Below are 24,851 nucleotides of genomic sequence, written 5' to 3'. Positions count from 1 at the left end.
ATCATGACAAGATCCGAAAGCTTATCTGGGGCAACTTGTGACTTGTAAATGACACAACATATAGTTTAAACTCTGATGTCTTACATTTTATGAACTGGGACAAAACAAAAGGGAATATGAACTTAAGAAATGGCACACTAAAACCCAGGTTTTATATGCCACCTAACACACAGACATAAACAATGGAATTGCTTGACCATGATTTGAAGTACAGAAAGTTGCTTGCTTGCATATGTTGATTCTACATTTTGTTCATGTCTCCAAAGTGTGTTCCACAATCAAACGCGAAACTGCATACTTGCAGAACAAAAAAAAAAGAACTAGGGCAAAATGATGATTGACAGACAAATTCGTAATGAATAGCAAATCTTAGGAATAACATGTCAAGTTTATCAGAACTGTCTTTATTAGAAATCTGGAGTCATGAGCGCACACCATGATGACCAATTCACTTCCTACTTTGATGTATTGGATCTGACGCAACATGGTTCACTGAAATCACTAGCAGAAGCAAATAGATCATTTTCAAAAAGGAAAAGGAAAATTGTGTTGTTGCTAATGCCTTACACCAGCAAAGTGAAAACTGGCATGCATGAAGCTTTAGGGGGTCGAAGTACATCTGCTACAAAACAGTGGTGTTCACGTCGAATCTCAACATGCTAGCGGCTGATGGGGGTGTGCATACGCTCAACAATTCTATTGATAGCATTCCGCGTCATTACAAGAGTGTCATGTTGAAGGATGCTGTATACATTTAGGCCCTGCATTTGATGATATTTAAGCATCAGTGAAATAATCTGCCTGGAAAACTATGCCATCTTCATTACTCCAATCAAGTGATGAGATTCAGAGACACTCACAATGGATGGAAGAACATTCACATAGTGAAGATTCTGGGTAGCCAGCTTTAACTTCTTATCAATGTCACCTCCATCTACCAACAAAACCTTCTTTGTGCCTTCCATCTGGCCAATGTACTGCACAATGTTTTTTGTCTTGTGGCTAGGAACTTCGAGGTCATCAAAGACCAAGAGCTACCAAAAAATGACAGAAGCAAACTTTAATGGTGAAGAATGAACTCATGACTCCAAATATTTGTCAAATAGGCATTTGTAAGAAGGCCAGAAAATGTCAAGATAGCTTATATGCAGGAGAGCTTATAGGAGCGAGTAATCCCATAAATACAGTTATCTTCAGTAAGGCGTGCAGATAACATTGGTTGAATATAAACATAGAGGAACAGGATGCAACTGAGGATTGATAGAAATGTAAGTGATCAGACCATCTTCCTAAACTTCACAGCAAAGGATCCCACACAGGCAAACACCACTCCCCCCAAAAAACACTCCATTACAAACAAAAAAAAAAGGAAGTCTTTCAGGTGACAAAATGCCGTGCCACCAATTTTTGTGAACTGAAGCAGCCAGTCTTGCATACTATCAGCAAATTATTTCTGGACAATAATACTGAACTAGGATTCAGTACAAACAATTCATTTAGAGCACAAATGTTTTGTGGGCATGAGGGGGAAGCTAACTACAACTGAGATCGCACAGAACACTCCATCATAAACAAAAAAAAAAGAGAAGGAAGTCTTTCAGGTGACAAACTGTCATGTCAAAAAATTTTGTGAACTAAAGCAGACAGTCATGCATGCAGTTAGCAAATACCTTGAACATAATACAGAGTGAAGATTCAATACAAACAATTCATCTAGAGCACAATTGTTTTGTAGGCATGAGGCAAACGCTAACTACAATTGAGAACATCAAAGAAGGAATGCAGTAATTTCAGTAAAGCTGCAGTTACCTTTCCCTCAGCGGTTCGAGCAGATAATGCTATCTTAAGTCCCAGACGCCGTACTTTCTTCTGCAACTTAATCGCATGACTTCGTGGTTTAGGCCCATGCATGGTTGCACCACCGCGAAACTGTTTCAGTTTTGGTCTAACTTTAGATAAAATGAAATCCAAACCAGATGTGGATACCTCTACAGGCCATAAACAACTTTTATGCCAGACAATATTCGAAATAGTAACATAACCTGAGGGCCGCGCAGTGTACCATGTCGTGCTCTGCCAGTTCCTTTTTGATTGTAAGGTTTTCTTCCTGTGCCGCTCACTTCACTGATAGTTTTAGTTGAGTGTGTTCCCTGTGAAGCAGGAAGGTCCACAATAGTTCAGAAAATCTCGTAAAGTAGATCGCAATAGTGTGGGAGACGAGAATTGGAGCCAAGCAAAGAAAATGAGATATCAGGTTGCACCTGCTGTCTTTTAGCGAGTTGCCACCTTACTACTCTATGAACAATATCCTTCCTGATTGGAACATCAAAAACATCACCATCTAAAACCATGAAGCCCTTATCCTCATTGTGGAAGTTTGTTACTCGGGCTACTAGGTCTTCATACTGCCCTGCAATACAGAATTTCAGATTACTTTATAACTCAGCCAAGTTCAGGAAACATATATCCTCCAGTCAGGCATCAGCCAATTGCAATACAATCATACTATTAAAAGTGAAGTCGAATTTCGAATTTTGAATTATGTACAATTCTATTCGATTAGATAAAAGTCAGATTTGTCAATTTAACAATGCAAAAGTATCATGTAACAAATTCATGCTAGCTAGAAAGAAACATGAGCAGGTAAATCTTGAGAAAATAGCATTTTAAGAAGGAAGCATGCAAAACGTAAACATGCAAAAAGGATATAGTAGTAGAAAGATACCAAGCTCACGATCTGGAGTCCAAACAGTCTTGCTGGATAGAAGTTCTTGTGGAATCAGCACTTCATTTGCTGGAGCCAAAAGAGTAGAATACCCATTCAAACAGACAGCAGGCAAGTTCTGCAAATAAAACAAGTGCCTGAATTACAATGCAGGATCAAACTTCCATGATACATACCTAAGGAGCATTATTTGAGCAAAAAAACACAAAAAGCCGAGTTTTCAACCCAAATAGCATTCAAAACCATGGACTAAGGAGACACCAAAATTTGGCCATCAACAGCACAAAGCATAACACAAATTTGAATGATTAGAATTTTGACAAGCCAAGAATGTAGGTGGAAGGCAACTGGAATAAGTCCCAACTGAATCGAAATTCACACAGGACAGAATACGAGTGCAGATGAAAATATCTCAATCCAAATGTGAAAACAACCAATATCCATTCTCCACTCTTGTTCTACTAGTTGGATTATGCGCAACCTCTGGAACAGTCTTACACAGTCTTTTATTGCCACTTAAACCTTTTTCTACAATGGGGAATTATTCATACTAGTTCATGTGTAGCTGGAACATTTTCTACACTATGGAAGATAGATTGTAACAGTTCTTCAAGACTTTAACATGTTAGCTAGCCTAGCCTAGAATCCTGCAATACTAGTTCATGATATGTCTCCTGACCAAATCACCCAAGCTCAAACTGCACATAACTTGGATCTAAGTGGTCGTGCAAACCTGCTCCAAAACCCCACCGCGATCCAGTGCCCCCCATTTCTTACACTCCCAATCATTCCGCACTCCACGGCATCAAACCCAACCACAAATTCTCGTCATGAAAACAACCAAGTAATTGGCACAGCGGCCACAAGGGAGCAGTATCTCCTAAATCCCTCCTAGCCCCTAAACCCTACCCCGAACACAGCGACCGACGAGAAACGAAGCAGCCGGAGGAGGCGTCGTATTCGGACGCGCTATATCACACCCGCCGCCGCACCGACGACCGGACGGGCGACGGGAACCGAGGCGAGGGAGGAGAACGAGATGTAAGGGAGGGGGGGGGGGAGGAGGAGCCCCGAGTAGAAACCTTGGGGGGAAGCGGCGCGGCGCGGCCGCCGCCGAGGGCCGGAGCCGCCGCGCGGCGGAGCACCGACGCGGCGCGCAGGAGGGCCCGCATCGGACGGCGGCGAGGAGAGGCAGGCGGCGGCGACGGCGGCGGCGGCGGCGGCGGAGAGGCGAGCCGGCGATGTGCTGAATATGTTTTTCTCCTCTCCTCCTCCAATGCGGCCGTGGTAGTGGCGGCGCCACGCGGGGGCCGTGGGCTGGATGGGCCGGTTGGAGTGGGTGGAAGCGGCAGTTTTGGGTCGGCCCAGAGAGGAGAGAGCTCGTTCGTGGGCTGGATGAGCCTCTTGGAATGGGTCGGAAGAGGCAGGTTTGTGTGGACAGGAAGGGGAATAAGTTCATCTGAGGTCCCTTAACTTGTCAACGAATCCGATTTGCGTCCTTCAACACCAGATACAAGAGGTCCCTCAACTATCAAAACCGGTGCACTCAAGGTCCCTCGGTGGTTTAGATGGCGGTTTTGGCTGATGTGGCACCTACGTGGCTAGTTTGACTCGGTCTTCATCTGACGTGACATTGACGTGGCGCTTATGTGGCAATTCGATCCAAAAATAATAATAATACCCATGGGACCCACATGTCAATTTCACACACAAAATAATAAAAAAATAGTGGGACCCTCGCATTGATAGGTTGTTCCCAGTGGCGGTGGGGAGCAGCGGCACGGGAAGGGGTCGCTGCCTCGCCGGAGTAGCGGCGACGGCGCCCGGCGAGGAGGGAGCCGCGGCAACAAGGAGACACAGCGGCGGGGAGGCAACCATATGCTACATGGCGCTAGCGCCACTCTCCTCCTCCTCCTCGGCGGCCCCAGGGCCGGGAGTTCCCACGGGGCCCTCGCTGACGGTGGCCGCGGCCAGGGAGATGGCGGCGGCGGCGGCGGATGGCTCCTCCGATGACTCAATGGAAGGGCTCATCGCTTCCTCCGCCTCGGCGTCGGGGCCTCCTCCTCCTCCTCCGGCTCCTCGCTCGTGCCGGGTACAGACGCCGGCGACATGGCGGTCGAGTCTTCATCATCTTCTTCTTCCTCCACAGGGGCGGCGGCTGCCGGCTGCACCTCCTCCGCCTCGCCAACCATCTTCCGCCATAGCCGCCACCTCCTCCACCGCCGAGGAATGCCGCGGCTCCCTCCTCGATCGCCGGCCACCTCCCGCCGCTCCTCCCTTTCTTGCCGGGCGCTGTCGGTCGTCGCCAACAGCTTCAGTGTGTCAACAAGAAGTAACAACAAGAAGAGGGCATACAGAACAAGCCGCGCACAATTTTCCTGGGTTACCCGGGAGCCGTTGTCGTTTGAGTGGTTCAAAGGAGTGATGAATGAGGTTGCTGAAATGGACAAGGATAGGCCAGCAGTATATTGACGGTGTTGGTGATCAATTCGTTATGCAATTTCGACCAGGGTGTGTCATAGAGCTGCACAAGGATGCGCCGTGCGCGGACAACTCTACTGTCGATGGTGCAAGCTCTGAAACCATGCCTCCTCATTGGGACTTTGGGAGTGAAAGGAAGAAGGAGATAGAGAGGAGGCTGGCACCGAGGTCCGTAAGCACGACGCGGTCGGGGGTACACGAGCACGTGGAGGACGCCGCCGCGATAGTGCATGGTAGGGGACTGGGGGACAGCAACAAGGCCTCAACGTTGCCGAACACCACATCGCGCTTCGCCCATTCGTTGGTCTCCGACGAGAAGACGTCCAAGGTGATGCCGATTCCCGCCGCCGCCCTGCTGGCTTCGCGCTCCGCCGCTTCGGCCGCCGTCGCTCTACTCCGCCCGTCGCCCCGTAGGGAAGAAGAGAGAGAGAGAGAGGATAGTGGGAAGACGGAAGGAGAGGATGACATATGGGGCCCATGTAGGTCCCACCATTTTTTATTATTATTTTGTATGTGAAACTGACATGTGGGTCCTACGGGTTTTATTATTTTTTCAGATCGAATTGCCATGTAAGCGCCATGTCAATGCCACGTCAGATGAAGACCGAGTCAAACTAGCCACGTAGGCGCCACGTCAGCCAAAACCGCCATCTAAACCACCGAGGGACCTTGAGTGCACCGGTTTTGATAGTTGAGGGACCTCTTGTATCTGGTTTTCCGGTTGAAGGACGAAAATCGGATTCGTTGACAAGTTAAGGGACCTCATATGAACTTATTCCACAGGAAGGAGGTGGGTTCAAGTTCTTTAATTTATTGCAACTTATCGCCGAGTCTGAAATTCATCTCTAAAAAAAATAGATATAGCATATCCCCTAACTCATAATACCGAATTACTCAAGGTACCAGATTGTATTATACTCAGTTTTAGCTGACGTGGTGAGCCGAGTCAACATGGACTCACGTGTGCTGCACATGTTAGTAACCAATTTTTTTACTTCCTTCTTTCTCCACCTCTCTTCCTCTTTCTTCCTCTCTCTTCCCATCTCCTTCAGGGTGGCGCAGCGGGCGGTGTGGAGGGGCGTGACAAGAGGTACGAGGGAAGGGGGCGGCAGCCACTGGCGGGAGGTTACACCGTGGTGATGGCAGCAAGATCGGAGTCATGCTCGTGTGGCCGGCTTGAACAGCAGAGAGGTGTGTTAACAACGGAATTTAGATCTCCCAGGCCGCCGTGTTTTTACACTAACAAGGAGTCGGCAAACTACTCCCCATGCCAGTCTCTGTATTCGCGCGCCCACTTCTTGTTGGTGTCCTGGCCAAATTCCATGCCCACACCACTATGCGGCTCGCCAGCCATAGGAATGGGCCTACTTCGAAATCGAGCTCCTCATCGGCGTCGCCGCAGACCGTGCCACCACTAACGAGGCCGAGCATGTTGATGTTCGTAGCGCCGAGGTCCTTGCTCGAGAGATCTGGCAGCTGGTCGCCCGCTGCCATCGGGAACCAAGGGGGGCCCGTTGCCTAGTGCTGTCCTTCTGGTTGTCCTTGCTCTAGGGGAAGATGCCACCCCCATGGCACCCAGATCTGATGGCTAGCCGCCCATCACTGTCGGGAGCTGAGGAGGTCTACTGCCTGGTGCTCTTCATCCAGTGGCCATCACTCTCGAGGAAGACGTCGCTCTAGTGTCGTCGCCATGAACTGCCTTCTTCCCTCTCGTCGGTACGCAGGAGAGGATGAGACAACCGATGGTGGGAAGCGAGTAGGCAACACTCATCGGCAGGGTCGGTCGTAGCTGTGGCGTGCCCTGGTGACGACGACGATGAGGAGAGGGAGAGAGAGGAGGGAGGAAGAATGTGATGAAGTGGGTTCCACTGTAATTTTTTTTATTTTTAATCGAAGACTCACTAACATGTGGGTCCCATCTTTTTTAATTATTGCAAGTGCCACATCAATACTATGTGGGACGTGGACCTAATCAAACTAGCCATGTAGACGTCACGTTAGCCATAACCACTGTACAAACCATGAACAAGTTTGTACTGGTTTTAGAGTTGAAGGACATGTTATATATGTTAGTTGGGTTTAGCGGTGAATTTCAGACTCGGGGTCAAATAAGGGACCAAAAGTGAACTTTGGCCTTTTTAGGGAGGACACAATCCAGGCCCATTCAGTAGGGTAGTGTTTGGTTGCAAGAATGGTATGGGATGGGACAAACGTAGTTTTAGGGGTGAGTGGGATGGGTTGGTCCCTGGAGACGAATATTCCTTTCAGATCTGGGACCAATCGATCCGGCCAAACCTCGCGGACGAACTCGTCCCACCTAGGACGAGCGAACGTCGTGACGACACCCTGCTCACCGCCCTGGTCGCCCTCGGAAGCGCCTGCGGTGACGACAACGGTGGGCTCGGCGACGGCGGCGGTGGGGGGCTTGGCGACGACGGATCTAGTGGTGGGGAGGGCGGTAGCGGCGAAACCAGCGATGGGGAGGGCTGCGGCGGCAGATCCTAAGGCGGGGGACTCGGTGGCGCCGGATCCACTGTGCACGCTCCTCCACTCGTCCGGCTGTCGTCGAGGCCGCTCGTCACGCATCTCCGTCCGCCGTCGTCCATCTTGTGAGCCCGTCCTCGCCACTTTTCCTCTTGCTCGCCGCTTGTGAACTCAGCCATAGTCCATCTTGTGAACTCTGCCGGCTTGCTCGCCCGCACGGCCGCCCGGTCATTGACGGTGGTTGCAAACGACGTCCATCCCATCTCTCTCTCACCCCTTCAACCAAACAAAAAATTGGGATCATCCTATCCTACAAACCAAAAATATGAGTGGAATCATCCCAACCCTAAAATCAAGGATGGTTCCATCCTATTCCACCTAGTCCCGAAAACAAACACATACCAGGTGGATTGGCAATTTGGGATTTTGCATTAAAACTTGGGCTTTCCGGGGCCCTTTTGATGGGCCTCAATCCTAGCTAGCCATGGGCAATGCCTTTATTCTACGTGGACGGGCCAACATTGATGTCCATCCGAACAATGTTTCTTGAGCCAGCGGACCCGTTACATTTTCAAATTATTGTTTGAATTTTCTAATTGCTTCTACTGTTTGCCTCAGCTCATTGTTGTTCTCCCTCTCTCGAGCCCCCTTCTCTTGTTTCTTCCTCAGTCCACTGGGGGTGATGGGGCGGCTGACCTTAGTGGAAGTTATGCGATTCGGGCGTGAGGGCACGTTATGTCGTGGGGTGTACAAAGAAAGGAGATGCCCTAAGGCCTAAGGCCACTCACAGTGCAAGCTATGGGGCTCATACCCCTAGCCTAAAAAGTTGGCCGAAAGACACCCACCCGACAAAACAAGCATCCTATTTTGTGTGGCTTTAATGGGATGAAGATACTGTTGAAGCAAACTCAGCCCACAGTGCCTGTTACCCCAAACGCGTTACCCCAAGCCAATAGACGAAATTTATTCCCCAACTACCCTTCCAGCTAGCGACTCGTCTTCTCCTCCTCCACTCTATTGCCATCGCCTGCCTCTCCTCCCGCGCCGCCATCCCCTCGTCTTCTCCTCCGCCCGCGCCTCCCCGCCTCCCACGCCGCCGCGCCTCCTTCTCCTCTCATCCCAAGCAGCAGCAGCAGCAGCAGCAGCAGGAGGTGGGGCAGTCTGCGACGGTCGGCGGCGGCGGCTTCCGCGACGGCGGCTTCTGCGGCGCGGCCTTCGATGGCGCGGTCTGCGGCGTTGTTGGCGGCGGCTCGCCGGTGCGTCGGCGGCCGGTGGTTCTTGGCAGCGCGCGGCGAAGACTCAGCGGAGGCTCTCCCCTCCTCCCTTCGCTGGCTCTCCCCCCCCATCTTCGGCTCTCCCCTCATCCGGCGGGAGCGGACGGCCTCACGCGCGCCTTCGGGAGCGGTCGGCGGCGGCGACTTCGGTGGTCTTCCAGAGGCTCGCCGGTGCCTCCTCTCCCTCGATCTTGGCGTCGGCTCGCTGGCTGTTCTTGGCGGTGGGAGGCGAGGAGGACGCCACCTCCATCATCCATGGGGAGAGGCGAGGAGGACGCCGCCTTCGTTTCTTGGAGCTTTGCTCTTGTGTTCATTGATCCCAAAATCCCCCTTTTTGCTGGTTTCTTTAGCTTGCCTCATCAATCATCCCAAGATCTGAGCTTGGTAGTAGTTCTCATTGAAATCCACCTGAAAAAAAATCCCCAGATTTTGCAGAATGGGTTCTTCGGTGCTGGCATGGAAGGGCTGGGAAAGAGAAAGAATTTTGTGCTTTCTTGATTGTGATTCAATCTGTTTCTGTTCTTGATTGTTCTTTTGAGATGGATGATCTGCAAGCATGTCACGATTTGGGGATTTTGGAGGGCGATTTGGGGATTTACTCCTCCACAGCGTAGCACATCCTCCTTTTCCTCGCCGCGCGTGGGCTCGAGTACGTGAGGAAGCGCGCTTCCCTCCTAGGGGGCGAGCTCCTCTGCTAGGGCGCGCACCCTTCTGCCACGCACGCGAAAATCCCAGTTGGCATGGTGGAGCACCGATCCAGCTCACTGCACTGTGAGAGGTCTAATCGTGGCAGTGGGCGACAGTGGATTCCAGATCTCGTCCTTACTGTCGCGCGCCAGTAAGGACGAGATCACCGGCTTAGCAGTGCATATGCAGCCGTTCACCCCTCGTCGACAATCTGCCATGCAGTTACAGTGGAGGGTGGTCTGGATCTGGTACTATGGCGAGCTCGTCAAGGAGGAGGCGATGACACCATGGGGCTAGGTAGAGCTCACCGCTAGTTAGAAGGGTTTTTTTTTTCAAATAATGGAATAGTAATCTTGGTCTTTGCTAAAAAAGCTACAACTAAGTTAGAAGGGGCTTGCCAATAACTGCGAGTGAGTGAGATTTTAGCGCTTGTGCATTAGCGCTCCTCTGTTCCGGTGCCCTTCCCGCCTGAGTTCACAGCACTGCTCGCCTGTCTCGTGGTTCATGGTGCGCTGGGAGCGCACCCTCTACATGTCGGGCCCCAGGAGCCGCCTCCTCCCACCCTCGACGACGACGCCATCGCCACTCTCCATGGCTAGGCCGTTACCGTCCTCAATGTGAAGGCCCTCGTGCCGGTCACCCACGATCTCGCCATCGACAACTGTTCTAGGTGGCGCAGATTGTTTCTCATGGTCCTCGGCAAGTATGCACTTGCCAACCACGTGCTCGTCATTGCTCCTCGTCTCAGATCAAGTACGTTGTATCTGTTTCGCCCGCGGCGAGCCATCCTCGTCGCTGCGCGCTTTCCCGAGCACACCTATTCGGCAGGAGGCGTGCTCTGCCGTTGCTGCCCCGCGGGCCTTCCCTGCCTCGGCGACACCTCTCACCAGGTGTCAAATGAAATTATCCTTTACTCCCTCTGTCCCAAAATATAACAACTTTTGAACTCTGACATAGTCTCTGAGATGTTATTTTAACCAAGAAAATATAATAAAATATTTTAAATAAAAAGAGTAGCATATTATGATAGTTTGTTTAATGATAAATTTAGTAACATCAATTATACATGATTAATATTTTATATTTTTTTGCTATTAATAGTCAAAGTTAAAAATGTTTGAATTATCACTATGCTAAAATGGTGATGAGTAAAATAAAAGTCATAACATAATGGGTTTAAAATATTGATGATGAATAAAATAAATATCTTCGAAATTAAGAGTGACGAGTAGTTTTTTTCCCAAAAAAGTGACCGGACTGAGAAGACAAATGTTTAAATGTTTAATGATAAATTTAGTAACATCAATTATACATGATTAATATTTTATATTTTTTTGCTATTAATAGTAAAAGTTAAAAATGTTTGACTTATCGCTATGCTAAAATGGTGATGAGTAAAATAAAAGTCATAACATAATGGGTTTAAAATATTGATGATGAATAAAATAAATATCTTCGAAATTAAGAGTGATGAGTAGTTTTTTTTCCCAAAAAAGTGACCGGACTGAGAAGACAAATGTTTAAATGTTTAATGATAAATTTAGTAACATCAATTATACAGGATTAATATTTTATATTTTTTTGCTATTAATAGTAAAAGTTAAAAATGTTTGACTTATCGCTATGCTAAAATGGTGATGAGTAAAATAAAAGTCATAACATAATGGGTTTAAAATATTGATGATGAATAAAATAAATATCTTCGAAATTAAGAGTGACGAGTGGTTTTTTTCCAAAAAAGTGACCGGACTGAGAAGACAAACAGAACATCAGGCCGAGCAAATACAAAGCCCAGAAAGGCAAATGACAAGAGTATAGGCTCTCCTGCAATCACTAACACAAATATTGCTCAGCTCAAGTTCACGTGCTTCTCGCATACGGCATCCATGCCTCAGTTAATAAGGTTGTGCAATGTTTGTTCGGTGAGCGAGGTGGGACAAAGGCCCTGTTTATTTGAGGGTCTAAAAAATAAGTCTCTTCACTTTAAGTCTGTAGAGTCCTAAACAGGAGGGACTAAAAAGGGATTAAAGTGCTTTAGTCCATAAGTCCCTAAGGGACGAGCTTATTGGGACTAAAGTAGCTCTTTTCCACCTGCTACCCTCATGCATAGGCATGGTGCATTTATCTTTACATAGTTTTAAGGGTAACATGGTCATTGTGTAGCGCATTTAATGAACTTTAGTCCCTTTTAGTCTCTATAACCAAACAGCCATAGACTAAAGTGATTAGTCCTAGAACTAAAATAAGTCCCTAGGACTTATGGATCCAAACACCACCAAAATACGCCCTAGCATGGAAAAAGTACACTGAAGGTCCCTCAATTTATCATCAAGTTACAGAATCATCCCCCAACCACAAAACCGGATACAACACATCCTCCAACTTATAAAACCAGTGCAAACTAGGTCCCTCGGCGGTTTTAAGCCTGGTTTTATATAACGTGGCGGCTAAATCAGCGTGAGACCCACATATCAGGATGCCAAGTCAGCAAGCGCCTCTCCGGCTCTCCCTTCCTCTCCTTTCCTCCTCCCCCTCTCTCTCTCTCTCTCTCTCTCTCTCGCCCTTCTCTGATTGGGCAGGCAGGCCGACGGTGGGCAGGAGGTCGCTGGGGTGAGGAGGTCCGACGGCCGGCCGGGGATGCGGCGGCGGCGATGTGGTGGCGGAGACACCTGGTACAAATCGAGCTTGTCTGAACGGATTAGCAGATATGTATCAAATCGACGAACTCAGCAGTATCAGATCCACTACACCCCGAAGCAATAATCGCAAGAGCAACCAGAAAAATCGGTTACCTTCACACCGATCTGAAGCTCCGTGACATCTCCGGACTTCTTGGCCGAAGCTAAAAGCCAAATCGAGCAAACGATGCATAAGCCAAACATATCAAGAACAAGAAGAATAGAAAAACAACAAATCTTTACAAGTTGGCTGAGCTATATATGAGAGGAGATGGGGATGGGGAACTGGGTTGTGCGGATACCTGTCAGGATGAGGGCCGCAGCGACGAAGACGGCGGCGAGGCGGACGAGCCGCGCTCGCCACCGCCGCAGAAACGGGTCCCACCCTCCCCTTGACCTTGGCCGGGAACAGCCGCGACTTTGCAGACGGCGACGCCGGTCTCGCCGACTCGTCAACGAGCACGACGGCCAGCGGGGAGGCAGCACTGGTGGGTGCCGGCTTGAGGTTGTAAAGGGAGAAGGCAGCACTGGTCGGTGGCGAGCCCGACGCCCACCCAGGACGCTGCCCGGCGTCGGCGCTCCACCGCGACGGCAAGGAACTCCTCGTCGACGGCTGCAGCTTCACTAGGTGCGGCTCCCCGCCCGCAGCTCCTCCCCCACCGCCGCCGCATCGCCCATCGCCGGCCGCCGACGCCCTCCTCTCCCGGCTCGCACTGGCAGCCTCGCAGAGAAGGGAGAGACAGAGAGAGATGAGGAAGGGAGAGAAGAGGGGAAGAGAGAGAGAGAGTAGGCTGACGTGGCCATGCTGACATGTGGGGTTTATATAGGTCCCACGCTGACTCAGCCGTCACGTAGGATAAAACCGGGGTCAAAACCACCCAATGATCTATTATGACCGGTTTTGATTAGTTAAGGGACACGGGATATCCGGTTTTGCGGTTGGGGGAACTCGATGACAAGCTGAGGGACCTTCGGTGTACTTTCTCCCCCTAGCATAGCTGCACAGTATGGGCCTCGAATTAATTCCGCAAAGCGAAAGGTCCGCAGCCCATTTTTGTGCGCCGGCAAGGACGAGATCGTTGGCTGAGGCTGAGCCGTACATGCGGCTGCTCACCCTCATCGACAATCTGCCACGCAGTCACAGTAGGATATACACTCCATTTCAATCGATCGATAGTTGGTACGTCGATGATTACCCTGTGGGGAAATCTTCGTCTCCGGCGAAGAATCATCTCGCAACAACTAAAGTATTCTAGCTATGCCGAATCCTCTCATCCCTTCTCGTTGGTGGCTCACCACTAACGGAGGGTGTGAGAGGGGTCGTGCGTCCTTGCTTGTCTAGTAGAAGTAGTAGTAATCGTTGTCTTCTTTGTCAGCTTCTCCTGTTTAGTCAGGTCAATTCCATTGATATTTCCCTTTTGCACGAGGTGGTCGGAGGTGGCTTTCATCTCTAGGAAGCAGCAGTAGTTATCGCTAGACTTTCTAGAAGTGGATCTCCACGCCGTCAAACCTCTACTCCTAACCGACAGCTGGGGTACTTCCAAACTGGGACAGCTGGGGTACTTCCAAACTGGGACAAAAACATATTGTGTCGGCCTTTTGTTTGATCTCCAGTGAGGTCTTTCCAAGGGGGTAGCCATGCATCTTCTTGATCTCTGGCGAAGAATCATCTCGTAGCGGCTGAAGTATATATTTTAGCTATGCCGAGGTGCCTTCAACCTCCGTGATGTGGAGGCCCTATTTGGGTAAGCTACGTACTTGGTTCCATTTGCAGCTTGCCATGCTTTCTAGGTTTTTCTCGCCGGTGGATGAAAAGATCAAGTTGTTGCCTTTGGTTGGGCTGCCTCTACATCGACTTCATCTCAAATCTCCGATGGAAATCTTTTGGGGTGGTGCTGATTCGTTGCATTGCTCGCCATCGCCTGAACCTCCATAACTATGAGGCTTTTTAGGGATTGTGCGGTGGCTTCACCTTATGCAGCTCACCTGGATTCTTCCTCCGCCGGCATCCAGCTTCATCACCTTGCTGTCGACGTTCAAGGCAGGCCATGGGACAAGGACTTGATTGCTTTTTAGTTTTCTTTTTAGCCCTTTTCCACAAAATGCTGCTCGAATGTGTTATTTGCCCAGTCTTAAGGGGTTCATTTGTAAACTGGATGTATGACAGTTAGTCCGGTTCAAAGTACTGTAAACCACTCATGTATATTTCTGAATGTTTAAATTAAATAAATACATGAGTTATGACGAGGGTGCTATTTAGCTGAAGACCGCAAAAGTGGATATCTAGAGTAATATATATACTATCGATCGAATTATTGCGTCGTGCACTAGGAGCTTAGTGATTGCAAGTGCGAGCGCTGCCGGCGTCTGTGTGTTTCGGATGGTGACTGAGGCGTATGTGAGCGATACACACCGTGTAAGCGTGTAGGATATGGTCGCTTCATCTTTTGCACCCCCACATGCATGTTCTTATAAGATGGCAGGGGTGTGCTATGTACGTACATACGTGTGGACACACCGCGTATGGTAGCACGTACGACGCTGAACTACAAGGCTGGTGGTAGCGTAGGCATACCATATGCTGAGTTTCGTTGTGTTTGGTGAAATACCCCGATGAGCAAGACATCTAGCTAGGGACACCAATGAACAGTCACACAACCTTAGTTACGGATCTTGAACTGAATTGGATGGGGCATGGGAAAAAAAAGAGAGGAAAGAACTCTATTATAAGAAGGTGAAAAAAAAAGTGATTGTATCAGTACTCGCTGTGCTTAAGGAGCAATATAATTTGATTGTATCAGGATAAGTTCATTTGAACCCTTAATTCTCCGTGTTTAAAATTCACGCTCAAAGGGGGCAGAAGCTGATAGGTGGGTCCCAATGTTTTTTTTAAAAAAAAATGCTGATTGGACTGCCACGTGTACACATAGTAGAAAACCACTCTAGATTAAGTCAGGGGGATAATTCGTCCGATTTTAGAAGTTTAGGGTGTGAAATATCTGGTATTCGAGTTTATGGGGTAAGGGGGTAATTCGTATTTTTTCCTTAAATTAAATAGTAATGAATAAAAAAGAGTGATTAATTCATACTTTACCTTAAATTAAATAGTAATGAAATAAAAACCACTCTAGATTAAGTCAGGGGGATAATTCGTTCGATTTTAGAAGTTTAGGGTGTGAAATATCTGGTATTCGAGTTTATGGGGGTAAGGGGGTAATTCATATTTTTTCCCTTAAATTAAATAGTAATGAATAAAAAAGAGTGATTAATTCATACTTTACCTTAAATTAAATAGTAATGAAATAAAAACCACTCTAGATTAAGTCAGGGGGATAATTCGTTCGATTTTAGAAGTTTAGGGTGTGAAATATCTGGTATTCGAGTTTATGGGGGTAAGGGGGTAATTCGTTTTTTTTTCCTTAAATTAAATAGTAATGAATAAAAAAGAGTGATTAGTTCATACTTTACCTTAAATTAAATAGTAATGAAATAAAAAAATGTGATTGAATCAAAGTTCAATCAGGCCGGCAGCACATCACAAGAATATCCGTGAATTCTCAAGCACATATGCTTGATTAACATATGCAGTACGATACACTCCAGATCAGCTGCAGCTCTCAGTTTATGTTTTTCTTGCTAGCAGTATCCATGCCTCCGTTTATAAGGCAGTGCAATGTTCATTCGGTGAGTGAGGTGGGACTAAATTAAACCCGCACTAGCACAGTAGCTAGCTGCACCGTATGGGCCTCTAATTAGGTTCCACAAAGCTAAAGGCCCGCAGCCCACACGCCAATTCATTAAGGCCATGCACGTCCATCCTGTCTCGTGTCGTCGTTGTATTGCTTGATATACATATATATACTCATATGTTTTGAGGATGGAGGTATTTTGTCTATGGTTGACACATTATCAACTTTATAAATATTATTATCAGTTGGTATCTTTCATTATGGTACGCATTTTTTTCCATGCACTTTATTGTTGCATATTGCCATTAATTAGAGAGATGATGCTTATATGTATTGGGTACACAATTATTTAGTATAATATGGTTCTAGAACTATACATGTCGGTATACATGTCGTATACGTGCAGCCGTGCAGGTCGGGCATCTGAGCAGTGGCGGACCCAGGACTTGAACTCAGGGTAGGCCTAGCAAAAAAACCGAATGCAATACAATATGATTCGATATAAAATGTGGTAAACGATACGGTATATAACTCTAAATGGTTCAGTACAAGTACAAAATGACAAATAAGTTTGAATCTTACCTAAATGAGCAACAACATCTGGAGGTGGAGGTGGTCCTTGTTCTTCACATGACCCTTCTTCAACAACGGTGTCTTCATCAATTGGAGCATCATCTACAACAGGAACAGATGACCCTTCATCCATATGTGGAATTGGTAGATCACAAGGTGCAACTTTCCAAAATTTTTTCATCTAAGCACATGCAGCTGCCTAATTCTATATGTGAGCACCTAAGGTTTAGAATTCTGTTTCTAAGCAACATGCACATGTCACCATGTCAATCCGGTTGAGCTGATGGCCTGATGCCCAACAAAAATAACTAGGTTGACTAAATGTCCGATACAGTTCCAATTTCCAAAATAAAAAACACCATCTGAACTCAAGCAAATTTTTTGCTGCATTAGTAGATAGATGAGCAAGAAAGGACAATTCACCAGGGAATTATATTAGTTTGTTGGACGAACAATTTGATGGAACAATTAGTACACATGTGAGAATATGCCTACAAATTTAAATGATGGATTTGCGTGCTTACATCTATAATTAGAGGGATGCATGTGTTTAGATCCGAAGAGGGAGTGATGCACTGGCGCTGTGGCGCACTAGCATTGGCCGGACGGGCGGACGGTGGATGGGGCCTGCTGGCCTAGGCGGCTGGGTGCTGGCGGCGTCGGGCGGGACGCCAGGAGCCCGGGAGGCTGCCGGGCGAGTAGGCGACAGCCGGACGCGGGACGGAGAGGGCGCGGCCAGGGGAGGAGAGCCGGAGACGCGGAGTCACGGAGAGGACGCGGCTGCGCGGGCGCCGGCGCGGCGCACGAAGACAGCTGCGCCGCCGGGCGCCACAGCTGGGCGCGTGCGGCTGGCGGGAGCCTGTAGGCCGCCGGACGCAGCCGCCACTTTATCGTTGCCAGAGCTCTCGCCGAAGCCAAGGACTGTCGCCACCACCCCCTCCCCCAGATCAGGCGGTCCCGAGCATCACCGACGTCAGATCTGGAGGTCTTGAGTCCCGCCGCGGAGAGCCCGGGATCGCTAGATCTGGCCAGTGGCCCGGGCCTCGAAGTTGACCGATGCAGAGGTGGACCTCGGCAAAGGCGGCTTCGTCGTGGAGGGAGGCGACGGTGATGGCGCCGGAGAATGGCCGGAGAGAAGGGCGTAGAGGAGAAGAAAAGAGGGTGCGGGGGTTGGTGGGAGGGGTGGCTTGTTTTAAAATGATGCGCGGGGTTTCGTGTGTTGGTTTTAGCTGCCCCCAGCACGCCAGCAAAAATTCAATTTCGCTCGCGATTGTTTAAGAGATCTGCCAGCAAAAATATGGATATTTTTGCAAGCGGATTTCTTAAAAAAAGGCTTACGAAAATAATCAATCTTCGCTGGCGGCCCACCTAAGGGACCGCCAGTGAAAATGGATATATCTTCGTGCCATGTACATACATACGTGTGGACGCGCCGTGGATGGGAGCATGTATGGCGCTGAACTACAAGCTTGGTGGAAGCGTAGGCCTACCATATGCTGAGTTTCGTTGTGTTCGGCGAAATACCCCGACGAGCAAGAAATATAGCTAGAGGCACCAATGAATAGTCACACAACCTTAGTTGCGGAGCTTGAACTGAATTAGATGGGGCATGGAAAAAAAAAGAAGGAAAGAACCCTATTATAGGAAGGAGAAGAAAAAAAAAAGAACCCTATTATAGTGTAATAATGTATCAGACAGTAGAAAATATGAAGGAAAAAGAATAATTTGCTAGTAGCATTTTGGAAGTTTTTATTTATTATAAAAACAATAGAGGGGACAGAAAAAAAATCTAAATCAAAAACAAAAAAAATTAAACAGAGCGGGAGTCGAACACAGGACATACGGATTGAAAGCTATTCGGGTACACCAGCCAAGCAATGAAGTACGACTTGTACTAGTTGAAAGAGCAACCAATTTTAACAGGATGAGCTTGGCTTGGCCTCCACCGAGCTCAGGGCCTCAGGCCCCTTCTCGAAGCTTGGAGCGCAGCCGCGGCGGCGCCATTGCTGTGGCTTGCTTCGTTTGAGCCGCACGCGCACCAGGTGCGACCGACCGACCGAGCGGCTGAGCAGCGGCGGATGAACCCAGACGCCGAAGCTGGCGTCCGAATGAGGACGGATTCCCGGCGGCGAGGCGGCCGTGCAGAAGGCGGTTATAATAACAACCTCGTGTTCTGGGTCTTGAGCTCCAAGAAATCGCCCTCCACCGCGCCGATCGCCGCTTCCCACCGTGACGCCGCCTCCTCTCGCCGCCGCGCACTTCCCCACCACCGCGCCCAAGAAACGACCTCCGCCGCCGTCGCTTGTCGCCCCGGCGGTGACTCCGTCCTGCAACGCCTCCGCCGTGACGCTCCGCCCGCAGCGAGCCATCCTCGCCGCCGCGCGCCCGCTACCTGTTCGACAGGAGGCGTGCCTCATCCGCGCGCTCGCCGCCGTCCCTTCTTCGCCACGCGCGGCGGGCACGTCCTGCAGTGCTCTCCGCCGTCCGCCGTTCGCGCCCCGCGTCGATGGCAAGAAGAAGGGCAAGAAATCTTGCACGCCTCCGAGAAGTGCCGGGTCCGCCACCGCCACCGCCACCGCCACCGCCGGCGTCGTCGTCCACATCCGACACATCACCAGATGGACGAGGACGCGTCGGAGGGTGCCTGCATTGCGTTTGGGAGGCGTTGAAGAGATGGGCGTTTCGGCGGCGCACCACTTCGACTGCACCGCGCGTCGCCGCCGAGCCAGGACCAGCACCACCCAAGCGCGCCGCCGCTTTCATCGCGACAGGTAACCATGCATGGAAGTACCAACTCGCCACGGCAAGAAAGAAAGAGGAGCCGGATGAGGAAGAGGGAGACGATCAGCCGCAGGACGGCGATCTGAAAGATGACCAGGTACTAATTAAGGTCCTCTTGGATTATCATACATTCTGTTCGTGGGGACGTCCTTGGATGGTTCTGTTGATGTTCCACTCAAATAATTGGGACATGTGTTGCAAACATCGCTGTCCCTGTGTTTTTATCTTAGGCCTTGTTTAGTTCACGAAAATAAATTTTTTTTGTCACATCGGACGTTTGACCGGATATCGGAAGGGGTTTTCGGACACGAATAAAAAAAATTGATTTCATAATTCGCATGGAAACCGCGAGACGAATTTATTAAGCCTAATTAATCTGTCATTGGCACATGTAGGGTTACTGTAACACTTATGGCTAATCATGGACTAAATAGACTCAAAAGATTCATCTCGCGATTTTCATGCAAACCGTGCAATTAGTTTTTCATTTTATTTATATTTAATGCTCCATGCATATGTTTAGAGATTTTAGGAGTGCTAATAAATACTATGCTTGCATGTTGAGCTCTAGATGTTTAGGCTATTCCCAACCAAATGACTAGGATAGTGTCCATATCATTAAATAAGCTGTCACTTAGTATGAAAAATGATGTGGCAAGTGAATAAATGAGGAAGGAGAAGGCCGGAACCATTGGTTTCTACACCATCCAAAACATCACGTGAGATACTAAGCAGCATTAAATTTAAGTATGTAATAGTGGTGTTTGCATTGAAAACGTAGTGCCTAGTACTAGTTTCTTGATGATGTGTGGTTTGTCAAAACTATGTCTAGTGTCTTGGGTTGGGAATGGCCATTAGTGATCATTAGCTTTATAGAAAGAAGATATGTGTTACTCCCTAAACCTTTTCTTTATCCACCCCTAGATGAAATTGACCATTTATTTTTGCCATATTATTTTAGGTTTTGGATAATCCTTACCAGAAAAAGAAGAAATACAAGGAATTCAATGATGCCAGGGCAAAATTCTCAGAAAAGTTCGAGTTATGTCATTTGTGCTTCTTCGAAGGAGCACCCAGATTTCCTTGGGATGGAGTCATCCGTCGCAAAGATGTATGTTTTATTTAATTAATTTACCCCTTCCTACTAAAAGAAAAGTGAGAGGATAGAAATAAACTTATTTATGAACAAAGTAAATTTACAAATTTGTCTTTCTCTCTATGCAGGTAATCAAACATGTTTACGAAAATCATGGACTTTATGGTGCTGCCTGCCCTGAGAACGGATGTGCTGTGCGATTCCGTACGGAGGAGCATCGTTTATTACACGTTCAGAACTGTCAAGAACTCCTCGAGGTGAGAGATTTTTAATATACCTTATTTAGTGCGCGCAATTACGTATATTAACTGTTAATCCAATTTGTAATTAGTGCGCGCAATTATGTATATCAACTGTTAATCGAATTTGTAAATAACTCAGGAACACCCGGAGTTACAGCAGTTGTCGAGATTTTGTAGAGGCGGATAGGGGAGTCACAGAGATTTTGTAGAGGCTGACGGTCGGAGGATTTTTTTTGTACAAATGGAATAGATTGCTGAGAGAGGTACATATAAATGTTTGTTCCCTAATGCGAAATGGAATGAATCGATTAGCACCATATTACACCTTATATGATAGAAACTGGTAGAGAGATTTTACTTTGGGTTTGACGTGAATGCTTTTGAATCATGCATGTAGGTGGAACGTACATGTCCGGGAAGCTGTGAGCAGAAGAGTTAGAAATCAAGATTAGGATTTGAATTGGTCACTGGAATCTTATGTTGGATTGACTTTGTAAAACTGTGGCCTTTATCTTCGTCTCCTGTTCTGTTTGCTTGACACGTAAACTATCATCAGACCTGCTTGGCACTATATATTTGATCCTGTAATAAATATCCATTTGAACTGTATTCGTGTGGAACTATTGCAAGCTTTCTGAAACTAATTCATGTGGAAGGGCTTTTGAGGAGCTTATCATTTTTATAGATGCTTTACTTTGTTCTGGCAATTTAAAATGTTCCCTTTTTATAAATCAAAAGGCTTGCTTAATTTGCTAGGCAGTTACTTACATCTACAGATATTTGGCAATTAAATTATAGATTAATTAAATTCTTTACGTTAATTTACTAAGACAATTAAAAACCCTGTTGTATTTTTAAAATGTTGATATTATTAACTTAGAATGAATTTCATTTGAAGTCCTTACTAATTCATCATGAAAAATTTCATTGTACATGTTTAACTTGTCATAAAACATTAAAAAAAACTCTATTTTTCCTAATTGTTGACGTTATTAATAAGGTAAATTTTGGTGCATGATACTTAAGTTTGTAATTTGGTAGAGGACATAAAAAAGGTAGGACACGAATTCGTGGTCATAGTTCATGGACATGAGAAAAATCGATCCTTGGAAAAAAAAATCCTCAAAGTATGATTATTTATTACTGGACACTCTACAAATCAAAATATTTATTTGTGTTTGCAAAAGAGAGAAATAGTGTCTAGACCCACTGTCATATTTTTTCCGAAAAAGTCCGAATCAACTTCCTAAACTATTGTGTGAGTACGAAATACCCCCTAGACCCGAAACCCGACATCTCTGACACACGCGGGGGAGTCCGTCCAACAGTTATGGCCTGACGTTTGGTTGGAGTATAGCTTTCGTATGGGTGGCGCGTGTACGTGTGCACGATCATTCTTCTTTGCACTGGTCAAACGCCGGGGCGCGGGGGAGGGGGGGGGGGGAGGAGGAGGAGGGGTTTCCCACCAAAATTTTGATTGGAATTTAGAAGTCAAATGACAAGGTAACATGGATGATAAGGTTTCCTTCAGGAAGATACCACAATCTTGTCAGCGCATTTTAGGCCCTGTTAGTTCCCACATAAAAATTTTACACCCTGTCACATCGAACGTTTGGACACCTGTATGAAGTATTAAATATAGAGAAAAAAATAACTAATTGCACAGATTGCGACTACTTTGCGAGACAAATATTTTAAACCTAAATGCTCCATGATTTGATAATGTGGTGCTACAATAAATATTTGCTAATGACGGATTAATTAGGCTTAATAAATTTGTCTCACGGTTTACTAACGGATTCTGTAATTAGTTTTTTTATTAGTGTCCAAACACCCCATGCGACACTCAATATAATACCCAATGTAACACACTAAAATTTTACACCCCTCGATCAACACCCCCTCAATCCCTTAAGCCATAAGGTGATTTCTTCCACACATCTGTTTACTAGCCTAGTATCGATTCTGGTTGCCCACAAAAGACCACATCATGTCGATAATATCATATAGTATATATAATCACAAAAAAAAGTAGATAAAAGGCCTAGAATTAAAAAAATATTAATAAAGAATAGTTAAAAATAAATTTAATTTTCTTCTTGAAATATAGTGATGAATAAATAGATAACTTCATATTACTTTTTTTCCCCAAAAATACAGGAAGACAAGCTAAAAGGACTTTAAGTTGTGTTCGGGAGGCTACGTTCCCAACTGCTCACTCTTGTTTTATGCATGTAAACTTTTTAAACTGCTAAACGATATAATTTTTACAAAAAAAATATTATAGAAAACTTGTTATAATAGATTATACTAATTTATTTTTCATGTTAGTTTTAACTAATACTACCTCCATATTTTAATGTGCAACGCCGTTTACTTTTTGTCCAACGTTTGACCATTCTTCTTATTCAAAAAATTTATGTAATTATTATTTATTTTATTATGACTTGATTCGTCATCAAATGTTCTTTAAGCATGACATAAATATTTTCATATTTGCACAAAAATTTCGAATAAAACGAATAGTCAAACGTTGGTCGAAAAGTCAACGGCATCATACATTAAAATACGGAGGGAGTACTTGATTAATTATGTGTTAATGGGTTACTTCTCCTGTGCCAGAGGAAGAGTTTCCCAACCGGCACAAACGAAGACAACCACCTCTATGAACTCAGTAGAGACGAGCTTCCCCAGTTGAGTGGAGTGTGCGAATGCCACACACGCTCGTCGATAATCAGCCATGCACCTTTGTCGGCCACGGCCACATGCACCTCTAGGCGTGTGCCTCAACTCAAGGGCACGTAGCATGGACGATACAACCATGCAACATACGTGCACCCCGTGGCGAGGCAGCTGCGGTGGCGCGCCCACCCGGCCATCAGCGTCCTTAGCGCGCCTCAGCTGCAGCACGCAAGGCACTTGCGCTCTATTCGACAGGGGGTGCTCCGCCGTTGCTGTCCTTTTTATAAATGTTCCCTTTTTATAAATCAAAAGGCTTGCTTAATTTGCTACGCAGTTACTTACATCTACGGATATTTGGCAATTAAATTATAGATTAATTAAATTCTTTACGTTAATTTACTAAGACAATTAAAAACCCCGTTGTATTTTAGAAATGTTGATATTATTAGTTTAGAATGAATTTCATTTGAAGTCCTTACTAATTCATCATGAAAAATTTCATTATACATGTTTAACTTGTCATAAAACATTAAAAAAAACTCTATTTTTCCTAATTGTTGACGTTATTAATAAGGTAAATTTTGGTTCATGATACTTAAGTTTGTAATTTGGTAGAGGACATAAAAAAGGTAGGACACGAATTAGTGGTCATAGTTCATGGACATGAGAAAAATCGATCCTTGGAGAAATAAATCCTCAAAGTATGATTATTTATTACTAGACACTCTACAAATCAAAATATTTATTTGTGTTTGAAAAAGAGAGAAATAGTGTCTAGACCCACTGTCATATTTTTTTCCGAAAAAGTCCAAATCAACTTCCTAAACTATTGTGTGAGTACAAAATACCCCCTAGACCCGAAACCCGACATCTCTGACACGCGCGGGGGAGTCCGTCCAACAGTTGTGGCCTGACGTTTGGTTGGAGTATAGCTTTCGTATGGGTGGCGCGTGTACGTGTGCACGATCATTCTTCTTTGCACTGGTCAAACGCCGGGGCGCGGGGGAGAGGGGGGGGGGGGAGGAGGAGGAGGGGACGGCACGGGCGGTGGGCGGCAGCGTCGCTGGGAGGGCGCGGTGGGCGGTGGGGCGCCGAGGAGGATAGTGGAGGTGGCGGGAGGCGGAAACGTGGTGAGGGCGCGGTGGCCGGTGGGCCGCGCAGAGGATAGTGGAAGCGGCGGACGCTGCCAAGGCTAGGGGCGATGGCGATGTGGCGACGAGTCCTCGATTCCGCCTCTAGCGCATGGCTCCTCCTCTGGATCCGCCGGCGCACAGATCCTTGGTCTTCACCGGTGAGCACGGCTCCTCGGCTCCACCTGCCATTCCTGTTGTTTCCATCGCGTTTGGCTCCGCTCCACGCCGCGCCCACGACGTCGGAGGGAAGGAGAGAGAGAGAGAGAGTTTAGTACTACTCTATATGACATGTGGGGCCTTGTTAACTTTTTTTTGGGATTGGATTG

General features: G+C 47.1%; 1 protein-coding gene and 2 long non-coding RNA genes across 3 annotated transcripts; all 3 read right to left on the bottom strand.

Moving 5' to 3' along the window:
• Window positions 1–376: 376 nt before the first annotated feature.
• Window positions 377–4,028, bottom strand: LOC4350797 (uncharacterized). Its single transcript, XM_015759974.3, has 7 exons — window positions 3,808–4,028; window positions 2,726–2,843; window positions 2,262–2,410; window positions 2,043–2,150; window positions 1,810–1,929; window positions 861–1,034; window positions 377–761 (listed from the first exon to the last, which is right to left on the bottom strand). The coding sequence occupies exons 1-7, from the start codon at window positions 3,895–3,897 to the stop codon at window positions 660–662; spliced, it is 861 nt and encodes a 286-aa protein (XP_015615460.1). The 5' UTR covers window positions 3,898–4,028; the 3' UTR covers window positions 377–659.
• A 7,916-nt stretch (window positions 4,029–11,944) lies between these two features.
• Window positions 11,945–12,781, bottom strand: LOC4350795 (uncharacterized). The gene is made up of 3 exons (XR_003239183.2): window positions 12,632–12,781; window positions 12,444–12,493; window positions 11,945–12,320 (listed from the first exon to the last, which is right to left on the bottom strand). It is a non-coding gene; the product is annotated as an uncharacterized lncRNA (long non-coding RNA).
• Window positions 12,782–16,279: 3,498 nt separating this feature from the next.
• On the bottom strand, window positions 16,280–17,756 carry LOC107279305 (uncharacterized). Its single transcript, XR_001541193.3, has 3 exons — window positions 17,116–17,756; window positions 16,601–16,693; window positions 16,280–16,481 (listed from the first exon to the last, which is right to left on the bottom strand). It is a non-coding gene; the product is annotated as an uncharacterized lncRNA (long non-coding RNA).
• Window positions 17,757–24,851: the final 7,095 nt, after the last annotated feature.

The sequence above is a fragment of the Oryza sativa genome, chromosome 11, assembly GCF_034140825.1.
Source record: "Oryza sativa Japonica Group chromosome 11, ASM3414082v1".
Taxonomy (NCBI): Eukaryota; Viridiplantae; Streptophyta; class Magnoliopsida; order Poales; family Poaceae; genus Oryza; species Oryza sativa.
Note: the sequence above shows the minus strand (reverse complement) of the source record. Positions and strands in the feature narration are given on the sequence as shown.